General features: G+C 42.9%; 1 protein-coding gene and 1 long non-coding RNA gene across 2 annotated transcripts; both read left to right on the forward strand.

Moving 5' to 3' along the window:
* The first annotated feature begins 2056 nt into the window (after positions 1–2056).
* On the forward strand, positions 2057–16411 carry zgc:77880 (zf-DHHC domain-containing protein). The gene is made up of 10 exons (XM_064342108.1): positions 2057–2146; positions 7021–7145; positions 9718–9806; positions 11148–11221; positions 11307–11419; positions 11770–11831; positions 11929–12055; positions 12314–12386; positions 13911–14061; positions 14425–16411. Exons 1-10 carry the CDS (start codon positions 2093–2095, stop codon positions 14514–14516), a joined length of 960 nt encoding a protein of 319 aa, XP_064198178.1. The 5' UTR covers positions 2057–2092; the 3' UTR covers positions 14517–16411.
* On the forward strand, positions 2156–5650 carry LOC135258667 (uncharacterized). Its single transcript, XR_010331053.1, has 4 exons — positions 2156–2420; positions 3202–3295; positions 3384–3471; positions 4711–5650. It is a non-coding gene; the product is annotated as an uncharacterized LOC135258667 (long non-coding RNA).
* Positions 16412–16519: the final 108 nt, after the last annotated feature.

Genomic DNA, 16519 nt, shown 5'->3' on the forward strand with positions numbered 1-16519 from the left:
TCTATTTAACAGGGAGGAGTATACCCGAAGACACGCATTTAACTAGACAGACAAGCACGCCTTCAGCCACTGAACTAGTGAGTTCATATCAGAGACTGTAAAAAATATGGACACAGCTACTGTGACGTCACCCATTGACTCTCCGTGGGTCTCTAAAACACGTTTTGAAGCTCAATGGCGGGCGCGGCCATTTTCTCGATTTGGAGCCAAAACCATAGAGTTAAGCGGTCTTGTGATTTTTACAATTTGATTGACAGTCCGGTGCGGAAAAGCCCCTCAACCTGAACGAGGCTAGCTGACTGTCTGCCGTTATGTTTTAAAATATATTATCAGATGTTTACGGAGTTTAATTTCCATCAGTGACTGTACTGTGTCATGTAATCACGTTATGTATGACATTAAAAATACAATTAGGCTATGTTCAGTTATCTTCAATTTATGTTTCTCAGCAAAACGAATATGCTTAGCTAGCATATCAGCTTGCCAGTGAGCTAGGTAGGCTGTCCGTGGTTAGCTCACGCGTTAGCAATATGAACCACAAGGGAAGAACATTGACTACACTGATGGTCAATCAATCGGAGATGTGTAGGCTACTGGTGATTTGACTAGGCAAATTTTCGTATAACTGTCTGGTAGATCTGTTAACCGAGCAAGTTATCGTCGTAGGTTTTCGCCAGTCAGATAATGAGCCTGCTACTACTAGCTACTCCATCGCCGTTTGTGGTGTTCACTTGCTGGGTGACGCTAGGTGACCGATCATTCGCAAATCACTTTCTACCGAACAAAAATTAACACTCAGCGGTGATTAACAAATCTACCAAGTATTTTAATAACTGATCTGCAGGCGTGTAAATATGACAACGCACTTTGTACGGCAAGTTTTTCCACCTGGTGCATGAAGAAAAATAATGTAGCCTACGTTGAATTTCTAATTATTATTAGGCTATTATTTTTTCTTGTAAATCATCAAAACCAATGGAGAAAAGCCAATATACGCAAGAAGCCCCCAGAACCGATTCTGAGAACCACTGTCTTAAATGCCTAGCTTGTCGGTCTCTTAAATGCTAAAAACATGTTCCTTTCTAAATGCCAAGATGGTTAATTTCGTTAAATTCTGTGTGTGTGATTTCATCGTGTGTTGTATATTCAGCAAATGAACCTTGAAACTCTTAATTCGCTTCGTGAAACTGAAAAAGTGTTTATCCCAAATCGGGATTATAGTAGCTTTGTCACATGCGTGAAGCATGGCCCAGGTAGACATTTACGGAATGTACACGACTGACAAGCCGCCAAACACGTTTGACAGATTGAATGTTTGCCGGTTAAGGTTAGCTAGCTAGTCAAATGGCTTGGTAGCCGAAGTTGCGAACTGTTTTAGCACAGGCTACTACTGGACTACCAAATATAGCAAGCTGATTACGCTTTCTGCCAAGTAATTATTTGGTTAAGTAGGCTAAAGGAAATAGTAAAAATGACTCGGATACCGAAAAACTTAAGAGGAGGATTATTTTATGGTCGTCTAGAGCAGCTGTAAATAGCACACGCCATAATGAAATCACCACGAAATGGGATGCCTGCATTTTCAGACTTAGCACAGGCGGACCGTAGCCGGAGCCGCAATGGCAAGGCCAAGAAGCGCCACCGCCCACCCCAGTAACCATAGACTGTAGCCCCTACTGTAGCTGAGTCCTCTGCAGTAATCCGGAAGTGACGCAAGCTGTACCTCATTGGTCCAGAACAAATATTGGTACTGTGCCCAAATGACGCAATAAATCATGAAATCGACCCATGGACAGTCATAAGACCAATAAAATACACCTATTATGACTATTTGTTCTTTTGAGAAAAAATTATTGACTTTGTATTTTGATCGCATTTGTACCGTAGACTTACATGGAAACCGGATATGAAAACACCTATACTGGAGCCATCCGTAGTGGCGCTAGTGAGCAACCAGGAACTACAACACCAGGAAATGAGCTTCAAAAACGAAGTCTGGTTTTGGCCGCTTGGTTCATATACAGTGCAGTGCCTGCTACCCTCCTCAATTCCAATTACAATACTCTATGGTTGCTCCACTTATCTGATATCCATGGTCAGTACCGTACCGGTGACGTCATCCAGAAGCGACCCAGCGGTTTCAAAGGCTGTGTCCCAAACCGCATACTTCCATGCTCCGAGTGCGCATAGCGAGCATGCCGCCATCTTGGAGTGCGAGTCCAAACCGAAGTTCGGTAGTGTGGAGCACGGATAAAGTACCCGGATGCGCACTCCGTTTGATCAAAATTTGAAGTGTGCATCCGTGCATGCTCCGACTGGGAAAAATCCCATAATTCATTTCGAGAAAAACTGTTAGAAGAACAAGAGGACAATGGCGGATGACGGGCGTGAGGTTGTTCCTCCTGAGGCTTTCTACAAATGTAAGTAATTTATCAACAGTTTGTATGCTAAAATTCTTAAAAGTTTGAAAACATGTGGTACAGCACAATGGTAATATAGCCAGCTGAATAATGTAGCTAACCGGAGCTACCAATCACTAGTTCGTTAACTAGCTATCTTGCTATCCATACAAAGGCAATAATAGTAGCGATTTAGCTAGACGGACGTGAATATTATTAAACTAATATTCATAATATTTATTACGAATTTATTCCCGTGTGCTCTTACTTGCTACCTGGCTGGATATCGACCCACTTAGCTAGAATTACACGTTAAGAAAGTATTCTATATTACTGTGTTTTTATTTTGGTTCTACCATGTCAAAGTTTCAGTCTAAAACCGGTTAAAGTGGTACGCCTGTCATATGATACCACGAAAGACATCCCAGCATCACTCCATCATATTCAAGGGAGAATTCATAGTTAGTAAACAAGAAAACTGAAGTGAGCCTCACCCTTGTTCTTGGGTTTAGTAAACTGATTGTACAGGCAAAGATGTTATTATTGAGAAATCATTTAAAGTGCATGGAAGTAGGACAGCACATGCCATATATATTGCGATTAATGTTATTTTTAATTAATGAATTCATTTATTTATTTTTATTTCATTAACAGCACTTGAATGTATGTACATATGGATAATAGAAAATGTAGAATGACATTTGTTAAATGCCGCAATACTGAGCCCAAGATACATTTCCCTAAGGGGACAATAAAGTATATCATATCGTATCATCACCTTGTTTTCCATATGTGACACTAGGGACAGATGATGACACAAGATGCCTTGTGCTTTGGCGGCGGGACAATGAGGCCCTCTTCACGGGCAAAAGAAATGCCGCCAAGGGAGGATGGGAGTAAGTACTTATGAAATAAATATATAATTACAATCTGATTAGATAATTTGTTTGTTTTTTCTTATATCTGGAATTGTTTCTGTTGCAGGCAGTTTATCAGTAACACAGGCCTGCAAGGGAGGGTATCGGCTGCCCAAGCGAAGAAAAAATGGGAAAACCTGAAAAAAAAGTACAAGGTATGTATCTGTAATGTGTACATATGAAGTTTGGTCAGTATTTCAAAAAGAGAATCTGTTTCAATGAATTTTGTGGGTATAATGATGATAGATTATATTTTGTCAATGTACGTTTGCTTGTTTACTTTATGTAGTTAATAAAATTTGAAAGACATTTATGGTCAGTATACCATTGCTTGTCTCTTTAGATGCTAAAGAACCCCCCCACAGGGGTCAGCACTGAAGGGGGTGAGACCACTGCTGCATCCTGGCGGTGGTTTGCCATGATGGATGAGGCAATCGGGGGGAGGCCGTCCATTACGCCTCCTGTCCTGATTGCCTCAGCCAGTGGTGAAGGGGATGCAGTGGTGGTCTCCCCTCAAAGCAGAAGGCAGGAAAGGGCAGGCGGCAGCAGGAAACGGAGGAACTCCGACCTGTTGGAGTTCCTCCAGAGGCAGGCTGAGGTGGAGGAGGAGAGAGAGAGGGAGGCACTAGAGAGGGAGAGGCAGAGAGAAGTGGAAGCCTTGCAGAGGGAGGAGAGGAGAGAAGCCCTTGAGAGAGAGGAGAGGAGGGAGTTTCTGGGCCACTTTCTGGCCGTATTTGAAAAATTTGCAAATAAATAATTATTTTAAGCAGCTGTGTTAGTTTTGTCATTATTACATGGCTAAATTACATACTATACTTGCTGTAAATCTCTGTCCTCATAGAAGTAATTTAATCTGTTTTTCATGTTACACAAGTACAGCTTTTTATCAAATATCAGTGGTTTGCGTATCGAGTGGCAACCAAAAAAAAGGTAAATTCTAAAAGTTTTTAAATTGCTAATTAAAAGATGTGTAACTTCTGATAAGCAACAAGTATTTAAATGAAGAGATTACCATACTTAATTGGTCACAATCGAGTGAACTGTTAAAAACAATTTAATTATTGTGAAGAGAAAGAGGGACATGTACATGGATGGAGAGATGGAACAACATTTACAAACAATAAGCTATATGGCAAAAAAAAGTATGTAGCAAATAATGCGCTACAGGGAAGGTACTATAAAAAATGTAGAAAAAAATAAGCAAATTGAAAAAAAACATTTTATGCTTCATTAGAGCGCCAATAAATGTGGTCTTGCAGACCAGCAGGACACACATCTGGGGCTGACACCTCCTCCGCCAGTCTTGCCCTCAGGTGCTGTCCCGGCATCTCCCCCCTAAGGATGGGTACTGGGTCAGGGTCATATTCTGACAGTGGTCTTCTGTCTTCCTCCAGGACATCGTCAGCAGCCAGGCAGACATTGTGCAGGATAGCGCAGGCTGCAATAACCTTCGGTGCAAATGAAGGGTGCACCTCCAGGGATGAAAGGAAGATGCTCCTCCATCTGGACTTCATCAGTCCAAAAGCTCGCTCAATTATGGAACGAGCTTTGGACTGATGCCGGTTAAAGCGGGCCTCCACCGGCCCCTGGACAGGCTCCCTGTAGGGGGTTATGAGGTGGATTGGATCCTCCAAGCAGGGATACCCTCCATCACCAAGCAGCATGTATCCAGGGGGAGGATACAGCTGCTGTACATATATGGGGCTGTTCCGCAGGACCCGTGAGTCGTGAACAGACCCCGGGAAACCCACAAAGACATCCAGGAATTTCCCGGAGGAGTCACAGACAGCCTGCAGGATAATTGATGGAAACAATTTCCTGTTGACATAGCACTGTCTAGTGACTCCTCCAGGTGGCTTCAGTCGTATGTGGCACCCATCAATGGCTCCCACAGCCTTCCTGAATGCTGAATGTCCTGCCAGCCGACAGAACCCCTCTCCAATGGCTTCCAGGTCTCCTGTTTCTGGGAGGTGTATGACTCTTGGCAGGATGGAAATCAGGTCATCTGCAATGGCATGGACCATCCTGTGTACTGTGCTGCGTGGGACAGCAAACACCTCTGACACCACACGGTAGGATGTCCCACAGGCCAGCCAGTACACAAAGATGAGGACATCTAATGTGTAGCCCCAGCCATGGTCCCTCATGTTGGGGAGCATTCTTAAGAGACTCCGGATTGCCCGTCTGGACAAACGAAAGTCTGGCCGGAGATCCTGGTCCTCATCAAAAAATTTTGTGAGGATCGGGACACTGACATTAATCCTGCCATACCTTGCAAGGCTTTCTCCCTAGAGAGAAATTGACAAAGTAAATAAATACTTTACGTTACTTCAAGGGGTCGGTCTTCTTTTTGTTTAGTACTGACAGTGGTGCAGATTGGAAATTTAAATTATGTAATTCTTGAAACGGTACATGATGAAGAGTTTGTATACAAGTAAAGTGATAGAGTGAATGAGTAACGCAATATGTGAGATAAATGTTAGTTTTTTTGTAAGTTTAAGTATATGTAATGTGAACCAGTGTAGCTAGCTAGCTGGCTATATTGACTACCTACATTGGTGCTGGCAAGCGCAAGCCTTCTCAGTAAGGCTCGTCTCCTTGCTGCCGCTCTCCGGATAGCCTGCCTTCTTCGGATCCCATTTTCGACGATCAGTCGCTGTCTCCTCACCACAGCCAATCTTTTCTCGGTTTCATGTGAAATGTACCACCCCATGAAAACTAGCATGGCCATCACAAACATAACGGGCTCCATTTCTGTCGCCTAACTTACTGCATACCCAGTTGTTCACGCGCTGGTAAACAGCGCGAAAATAATGAAAACACAACACATGTTTGTTTACAGTGCAATTGCAACTTTATTATGGGGTAGATTGTTCACTGAAAAACGTCGCCATCCGGTTCTGTTCTGACACAAACGCTAACAAAAATGGAGAATTCAGTTTAACGGATGAGCTATGCCGATTAAATGTTGCTGATAACTGGTTATATCAGAGTATTTCAGTAACACAGCCTACTTATACAGTACCAATTCAGCTAGCGAACTAACGAATTAACAGTATTCCCCTCAGGTTTACCATCTAAATTTCTCCGATAGTTACAGCTAAGGTTAAGTGTCCCGTCTTGTGTATTTCAGGTTAATTGAAAAAGGCTCGTCCCTACTAGCATTTCTAGCGATCCGTTACATATTCACAGTTGTCACCCAAGTCGCAGGAAGCAAAATAGCCATTAGGAGTACAGTTGGAAACTGTGAAGCGGCATTTGTACCAATGTACTTAATAATGGTCGCGATTAAGGAATTTCAAGCGTGTTCCTAGTCGATATCGTAAAAGAGGTCGTATCAATATAACTAAAATGTTTTTGTTTTTTTTCATTTAGACAGTTGTGTAATTCTTTACAGGACTTGCATTTAAATAGGTAACGGCGTCAAGTCCGCTTGAATAAATACGAAATAAATACGGTATTAAATAAATGCTCTCGCGTTATTCCCCTCAGGTTTACTACCGGAATTTCACCGATAGTTTCGGCAAAGGTTAAAGGTTATGTCCAGATGTCGTCACGAAGTGCATCCCACACATTTAACCGTTTCTCCGTGCTACTGCACTTCCATGGTTCGGAGTGCATAGTCCCAAGCATTGCCTGGAGTGCATATTCCGGAGCACGGTAGTGTGGAGCATGGAAGTATGCGGTTTGGGACACAGCCAAAGATGGCAGCGGTTCGCTGTCGAAGAGACCCTTGTGGATTTGTATGTCTGATTTTAACGTATTTCAGCGTTTTCTATGCCGACTACGTGGTAATTCAATACGTCCTAATCCCAGCATATTCCGGGAGGTGAGTAGCGTGTACGTCGCTGAAAAGGTTTCGCTGCGTGTGTGAGATGTGCAGTATAGCGGTGTATGCTAGGTTGCTAACGTTGTAGCAGCCAATAATGTAATAACTACCGTTAATGTAATAACTGCCAATAACGTAATAATTTTTCCGTTCTTAATGTAATAAAAGTCGATAATGTAATAACTGACCAATAATGTAATAAATTTTCTGAACCAATAACGTAATAACTTTTTGCATATAATGTAATAAGTTATTACATTATTGGCTGGTTATTACATTATTACCTGGGTTTTTAAAAACTCATTAAAAATGTAATAACAGGAGCCGATAATGTAATAATATACTTATATCGCTTTAAGTTTTATTTATTGGCTATAAAGTGTCACACTTCCATGACACCTTGTTTCCTCTTTCAAAAACCTGACCGCGTGCGCACGCACACATACACACACACCTACTCTCTCTCTAGGAATTATGACTAGGCCTATTTATTTGTTTGTGGTGCTTGGTTAGACTTATCTCCAGCCCTGCCTTCTACTCCTTAACCATTTGAGTACCAAATTAAGTGGGAGCACACATGTTTGCAAACACAGACAATTACTCTTATGTTGTATAATATGAGATCTATACCTCTTTGAAGATGCTTTGTCCACGAATACAAAGACCACCATTTCTTTTCATGAAAAATGTCATCTTTAATAAAATGTATTTAAATAACTTTTTCACGCAAACTGTTTCAACCACACTATTATAGCTATTCAGCACCCTCTCTCTCTATGTATATATACCAAACCTGACTCCTGAAAGGTTACATGAAAATGTATTACCAAATCAGAATCCTTGCCCTATTGACATCCCTGGCTATTTGAATACAGTCATGACAAGCTCAACAAAGAGTCTAAAACCAAAGCAAATTATATCTATAGTTCATTCTTTTTTATTTTTGCCATTTTCTCCAATTTTAGTCGTTATACCAAATCTCTGTGTGTATCACGGTCCTGGTCGATGCGCTATCCTCTGTTGGTCTGGGGAGGATGTAGACTACCACATGCCTCTGATACATGTAGAGTCGCCAACTTCTTCTTTTCACCTGACAGTGAGGCAGAGGTGGGAGTAAGTCACACTTGTGCAAGTCACAGGCAAGTCTCAAGTCTTAACCTTCAAGTCTCAAGCAAGTCAAGTCGAGTCACTAGTAAACGTCAAGCAAGACAAGTCAAGCCATTGCTCAGGTCAAGCAAGTCACAAGTCAAGTCACCATGAAAGAAGTGCTTAAAACAAGAGAGAAAGGGGCACAATGGCAAGCCATGTCATGAGAAAACTGTACCTGTTAGTGAGTTAGTTAGTTAGTTTCTACAACTAGGGATGGGCACGGTTAGGATTTTATCAATACCAATACCACGATTGACACTGCTTATCAATACTCTCGATACTTCCTAATTTGGAGTGCAAAATACATATTGTTGAAAGAATTATCAGTACTACTTTTATATTAGTTTGGGCAAAAAATATTTAACAAAATAGTTCTGTTGAAAAAATGAAACATTGTTTTCTGAGACAAAACATGATGCTAGATACTGTAAATGTAATGTGTATCAAGAGAATGTTTAGTTCTTTAAAAAAGGGACGGTAAACCATCCTTTATTATTATGATAAAACTGAAAGATGTGTTACCAAAGTTATCTTTGTAGGTCATGTTATATACTATATTTTACAGTTTAGAATTTTGCATTAAGAAGTTGAAAGTTGAACACAAGGCATAATAGTGCCAGTTTGGTTGAAGAAGTTATTTAAATACACTTGATTAAAGATTATATTTTTAATGGAAAGAAGTGGTGGTCTTTTTTATTTGAGAACACAGCATCTTCAAAGAGGTATAGATCTCATATTATACAACATAAGAGTAATTGTCTGTGTTTTCAAACGTGTGCTCCCACTTAATTTGGTACTCAAATGGCAAAGGAGTATAAGGCAGGGCTGGATATAAGTCTAACCATCAAGTTACACAAACAATTAATTCCTAGAGAGAGAGAGAGAGTAGGTGTGTGTGCGTGTGTTTTCTCAGAGTTAGGACTAAGATTCAGGGGTCAGGATTGGCCTGGTTTTTGAGCAGCTATTTGAAAGAAGCAACAGTAAGGGTAGGCCTAAGTGTTATGGAAGTCTGACACTTGATAATAAATAAAACTTATACATAGTGATACAAGTATATTATTACATTATCGGCTCCTATTATTACATTTTTAATGATTGTTTTTAACCCAGCTAATAATGTAATAACCAGTAAATAATCTAATAACTTATTACATTATGTGCAAAAAGTTATTACGTTATTGGTTCAGAAATTTTATTACATTATTGGTAAGTTATTATGTTATCGACTTTTATTACATTAAGAACGGAAAAATTATTACGTTATTGGCAGTTATTACATTAACGGTAGTTATTACATTATTGGCTGCTACAAACGTTTTTATTTTATTTTTAATTTCTCTCTGTCTCTCTTTCTTTGACTGGCACACACATCATTCTCTCTCACTCTCACTCACTCACCTCCCCCGCCCCCCCATTCTGCCAGTGCTTGGTGCTCGATGCACGGTGCCTTCTTCAACATCCTCCTTATCCTGCTCCTGGCCTGTCACTCAAAGGCTGTCTTCTCAGACCCAGGTGAGTCACACACATACATGCTCGCTCACTCACTAACACTCATTCACTCACTCTCACACATATACCCAACACTCACTCACTTACATACACACACACACACACACACACACACACAGTCGCTCACTCACTAACACCCATTCACTCACTCTCACACACATACCCAACACTCACTCACTTACACACACACACACACACACACACAGTCGCTCACTCACTAACACCCATTCACTCGCTCTCACACACATACCCAACACTCACTCACTTACACACACACACACACAGTCGCTCACTCACTAACACTCATTCACTCACTCTCACACACATACCCGACACTCACTCACTTACACACACACACACACACACACAGTCACTCACTCGCTCACTCACTAACACTCATTCACTCACTCTCACACACATACCCAACACTCACTCACTTACACACACACACACACAGTGAATCAGTCACTCAATTGCACACGCAGTCACTCACTCTTTGCACACTCACTCACACACATACCCAACACTCACTCACTCACACACACACACACCATAAACACGCACAGTCACTCACTCGTACACTCACTCACTCACTCACACACACACACTCACTTGCACATGCACACACACACTCACTTGTATAAGTCTGTTGTATGTAGTTGTACAACTGTGTATTTGTATAACAGGGTTGAGTAACTGTATGTGTTCTTGTGTAACCGTGTATTTGTGTAGTTGTAGATTTGTGTAGTTGTATAACTTCATTGTGTATTTGCATAACATGGTTGTGTGCTTGTGTAACTGTTGTGCGTAGTCGTATAACCTTGTTGTGTGTTTGTATAATGGTTGTGTAGTTATGTGTGTTTTCTTGTGTGACTGCGTTGTATGTAGTTTCATAACAGGGTTGTATTGCTGTGAGTGTGTTTGATTATGTAACCCTGTCGTGTAGTGTTATACAGTAACAGGATTGTGTAGTTGTGTGTGTGTTTTGTGACTGTGTTGTGTGTAGTTGTATAACCCTATTGTGTATTTGTATAATAAGATTGTGTAGCTGGTGTGATTGGTGGGATAGTCGGAGTAGACGATTGTCTGCAGTGAGGTTGCAGTTCAACCGCCCTGGCGTGTCGAGTGTCCTTGAGCGACCTAACTTAATGCTCTGGAATGAGAGCATCATGTAAGGCTTGGTAAGCGCTATATAATGCAGTCCTTTACTTCTATAACCGTTTGATTTATAACAGGGTTGTGTAGCTGTGATTGTGCTTGATTATATAACCCCGTTGTGTAGTTTTATAACTGGGTTGTGTAGCACAGTGCTTTGTGAGGCTGTACTGTTTACTGCTTTGCCAGGTATGGTGCCACTCCCAGAGACAGCCATCGACTTCTCCGACCTCCGGTCTCAGTCCTCTCGCAGAAATGATCGGGTGAGCATTTTAAGAACATTGCTGGTGTTGTAGTTCATTTAGGTGCATTATGGGAGTTGTAGTTGAGAGCTTTGTTTCCTCCCAGGGCTGTGAGGGCTGGACAGTGTGCAGCCGGTGTGAGACGTATCGACCCCCCCGTGCTCATCACTGCAGAGTCTGCCAGAGATGCATCCGACGCATGGATCACCACTGCCCCTGGTCAGTTTCACCCTAACCCCTAACTCTCGCACCCTAACCCCTAACTCTCGCTCCTAATTCTTAACCCCTATGCTCACATCATGTGTGTGTCGAGGAATAACTCAATTCTACAGAGACTTCAGAGACTTCAGGTTAAGCTTTAATAGATGATATAATTGAGAGAAATACAGTCTGCAGTTGGACCAGGAGAGAAAGGAGGACACGGCACTGACAGCTAGCGGGAAGATGAACTAACTTGCTATGACCACGCTGGGAATTACACACACATGCATGTGTTCGTCTTTATGAATATATGTGTGTGCGTATTTATAGAATCAGCATGTATGATATTCTTGCGCTTTATTTTGTAGGATAAATAATTGTGTGGGGGAGCTAAACCAGAAATACTTTATCCAGTTCCTCTTTTATACTGGTAAGGACAGGCGATCAGTGTATTATCATTACATTTGCTGTCATTACTGCAGAAGGAAAGTCAGTATATTTATTGGAATTATTGTTTGTGATGGTAGGACTAGCCAGTCTGTACTCTATAGCGCTGGTGGTGTCTGCCTGGGTCTGGAGGATTCGCAGCGAGAGAGAGGGCGATGAAGACGGAGACAGAGATCCCAGCGAAGCTCCCAGCAAACACCTGACAGTGTGAGTTTATCACAGACACCAGCAAACACCTGACAGTGTGAGTTTATCACAGACACCAGCAAACACCTGACAGTGTGAGTTTATCACAGACACCAGCAAACACCTGACAGTGTGAGTTTATCACAGATACCAGCAAACACCTGACAGTGTGAGTTTGTCACAGACACAGACAGCTTGCTGTGATTATGTTTGGCTGTTTCTTTGACTGCTGTAGTAATGCTGTACTTTCAGTGCTGATATCTCCTCCCTGTCTCTTAGAGCACATTATATCATCCTTCTTGTGGAGTCGGTGCTTTTTGGAGTTTTTGTCTTGGTCATCTTCTACGATCAGGTATCTCTTGTAATGGCGACTTAATGTTTACGATCAGGGTTGTGCGGGGTGTGTGGGGTGTATGGAGTGTGACCGGGTTTTGTGGGGTGTGTGGGGTGTATGGAGTGTGACCGGGTTGTGTGGGGTGTATGGAGTGTGACGGGGTTGTGTGGGGTGTATGGAGTGTGACCGGGTTGTGTGGGGTGTGTGGGGTGTATGGAGTGTGACCGGGTTGTGTGGGGTGTGTGGGGTGTATGGAGTGTGACCAGGTTGTGTGGGGTGTATGGAGTGTGACCGGGTTGTGTGGGGTGTGTGGGGTGTATGGAGTGTGACCAGGTTGTGTGGGGTGTATGGAGTGTGACCGGGTTGTGTGGGGTGTGTGGGGTGTATGGAGTGTGACCGGGGTTGTGTGGGGAGTGTGGGGTGTATGGAGTGTGACCAGGTTGTGTGGGGTGTGTGGGTGTATGGAGTGTGACGGGTTGTGTGGGGAGTGTGGGGTGTATGGAGTGTGACCAGGTTGTGTGGGGTGTGTGGGTTGTATGGAGTGTGACCGGGTTGTGTGGGGTGTGTGGGGTGTATGGAGTGTGACCAGGTTGTGTGGGGTGTGTGGGGTGTATGGAGTGTGACGGGGTTGTGTGGGGTGTATGGAGTGTGACCGGGTTGTGTGGGGAGTGTGGGGTGTATGGAGTGTGACCAGGTTGTGTGGGGTGTATGGAGTGTGACCGGGTTGTGTGGGGAGTGTGGGGTGTATGGAGTGTGACCGGGTTGTGTGGGGAGTGTGGGGTGTATGGAGTGTGACCAGGTTGTGTGGGGAGTGTGGGGTGTATGGAGTGTGACCGGGTTGTGTGGGGAGTGTGGGGTGTATGGAGTGTGACCGGGTTGTGTGGGGGTTGGGGTGTATGGAGTGTGACCAGGTTGTGTGGGAGTGTGGGGTGTATGGAGTGTGACGGGTTGTGTGGGGTGTGGGGTGTATGGAGTGTGACCGGGTTGTGTGGGGAGTGTGGGGTGTATGGAGTGTGACCGGGGTGTGTGGGGAGTGTGGGGTGTATGGAGTGTGACCAGGTTGTGTGGGGTGTATGGAGTGTGACCAGGTTGTGTGGGGTGTATGGAGTGTGACCGGGTTGTGTGGGGTGTGTGGGGTGTATGGAGTGTGACGGGGTTGTGTGGGGAGTGTGGGGTGTATGGAGTGTGACCAGGTTGTGTGGGGTGTGTGGGGTGTGACCAGGTTGTGTGGGGTGTATGGAGTGTGACCAGGTTGTGTGGGGAGTGTGGGGTGTATGGAGTGTGACGGGGTTGTGTGGGGAGTGTGGGGTGTATGGAGTGTGACCAGGTTGTGTGGGGTGTGTGGGGTGTATGGAGTGTGACCAGGTTGTGTGGGGTGTGTGGGTTGTGTGCTGAGGGCTTGGGATTCAGACCCAGTTGTTCAGCAAAGTAAAAAAAAAATGCTGTTGTAACTGCAGATATTGTAGAAGACAGGAAGGATTGGTAAAAATAGTACTGACGTATAATGTGTGCATTATAATAATCCCTCCCTCCCCCCTACAGCTAGTATCCATCATTACGGATGAAACACCGATTGAACAGATGAAAAACAGACTAATGAAGGACAGAGCTTCCGGCTCCCAGCACACGCACACAATGCACACACACACACGCAAACCCAAACTAGCGCTCCTCAGAGAGGTCTTTGGAAGAGGTGAGTGCATGCGTGTGTGTGTGTGTGTGTGTGTGTGCGCATGTGTCAACAGCCAATTTAAAGTGACTACTGTTACTTGAGCTACTGTTAGTCACCTAAGTTCTAAATTAATCAAATGTTGTCAAACTAGTCATAATATACAATTAAAGTAGTTACAATACCTTAAATGGCCATGAAATTGTAACCCTGTTTTGCCTCAGTAGGCACTGAAGCGCTAATCGAATCGTGTAGACACAAGCGTATGTACCAATTCATCCCTAGTATACAGTTCAATATGTATCTGGTTATGTGTCTGTTCCAGGGTCAGTTTGTGTATGTGAAGTACTAATGCACTGTGTGTGTCGGTTTTTCTCACTGTTCCAGGGTCAGTTCTGTGTTGGCTGTTTCCTCTCCATGCCAGCCCCCCCTCAGCCGGGGGGATGACCTACTCTGCTCTGCCGGACTACGATGTGTGACGCTGTAATGCTGTAACCTTTATAGTGGAAGTGTTGGAGCAGACATTGGCTGTGTTCAAAACTGCATACTATCTGTACTTGGCATACTAACTGTGATGTAAAATGAGTACATAGTATGCTTCATGTGCATAGTGTGCTCATTCTGAGTCTACAAGAAGTGTCGGGATGCATGCATACTACATTGCACATGTGCAAAAAAATGTGATCAAGGTTGCTCAGTGGTAAAGAGCATCACGGCTAGGTGTCAACACTGAGTAGCCAATCGTATGGTGTGATTGCAAGGAATAATTTCTGATGACACAACTCTGGCAGCAGCACCACCTAGCTTTCAACTGATGTATTGGAAAATGCATTAGCATGCACACAGCTTACTTCTGAAGAAAATTCAATGACATGGCAAATTTCCTAGAACAACCTCTGATGACAACGGAAACAGAGGGAAGTACAGAAAAAAACTCTGTCCCGTATTAATTCAGTAAGGAATGCTACATTTTATTCAGCGATAAGGGACGATTCCATGGGGGTGGCAACACCAAAGACGCTGTATGTGGGAGTATGCTTGTGGGAATCTTGGTGCATTAAAAAACTATATAAATGATGACAGTAATGACCAAAAGTGGAATATTTGTATGGAAACTGAGAGCAGTAACACTAAAGAGAAAATTATCCAGCGATTTATATCAGTATTTTTATTTATTTTGGCCATGGATGAAAAATACATTAATGAACAATATCTGTATATGTAGTGAAATTTAGTCAATCTAATGAGATGTGTTTACAACGTGGCTACTGATGGCTGCAGATGGTGTGGTTAAGGGTACTCAATTCCAAAACATCCTGTGTACCAGCTATTCATGCTGATGTCCATCTTAGTATGTAATGCATAGTACATACTAATGTAGGATTTAGTATGTAAGTTTTGAACACAGCCATTGTGAGATCAGTTTTATTGCCCCTTCCTGCAGGGTACTACAACCCAAAGAGCCACTGCTAATATACGCTAATACACACCTCACTAACACACACCAATACACACCTCACTAACACACACCAATACACACCTCACTAACACACACCAATACACACCTCCCTAACGCACCAATACACACCTCACTAACACACACCAATACACACCTCACTAACACACACCAATACACACCTCCCTAACGCACCAATACACACCTCACTAACACATGCCAATACACACCTCTCTCGCGCACCAATACACACCTCACTAACACATGCCAATACACACTTACCTAACGCGCCAATACACACCTCCCTAACACACCAATACACACCTCACTAACACATGCCAATACACACCTCCCTAACGCACCAATACACACCTCACTAACACATGCCAATACACACCTCACTAACACACACCAGTACACACCAATACACACCTCACTAACACACACCAATACACGCCTCACTAACACATGCCAATACACACCTCCCTAACGCAGCAATACACACCTTACTGAGACATTAATATTGTTTTCCTTAATGTAACCATTACTGCTGTTAAATAATGGAACAACATATTGTCATCAGTGTGACATCTGTATTGGAATGTGTATGTATGTGTGCACGTGCACAGTTCTTACTGTCTTAAGTGTAAATAATAATGTATTTTGTAATGTATTCTTATGCATTACTGTTACATACAAGTGCTCAAGGAGCAGAGTGTGGCAGTATCACCGTGCGCTTCAGTCTGAGGTGTACAGTGGGAGGTGTAGTGATGAGGATTATGTACTTTACTATTTAATGTATATTATGTACTTTACTATTTAATGTATATTATGTACTTTACTATTTAATGTATATTATGTACTTTACTATTATTATTGCATACAGTACAGTGTGAAATAAAGTCTGTACATCTGGAATCACTTTTGTTTCTAAGGAAGGGGGTCCATGTAATGAAGTATCATACTGTATGTGTGTGCCCACACACACACACACACAGATCCAGTGCCTTTCATATCTTGTCAGAC

The sequence above is a fragment of the Anguilla rostrata genome, chromosome 7, assembly GCF_018555375.3.
Source record: "Anguilla rostrata isolate EN2019 chromosome 7, ASM1855537v3, whole genome shotgun sequence".
Taxonomy (NCBI): domain Eukaryota; kingdom Metazoa; phylum Chordata; class Actinopteri; order Anguilliformes; family Anguillidae; genus Anguilla; species Anguilla rostrata.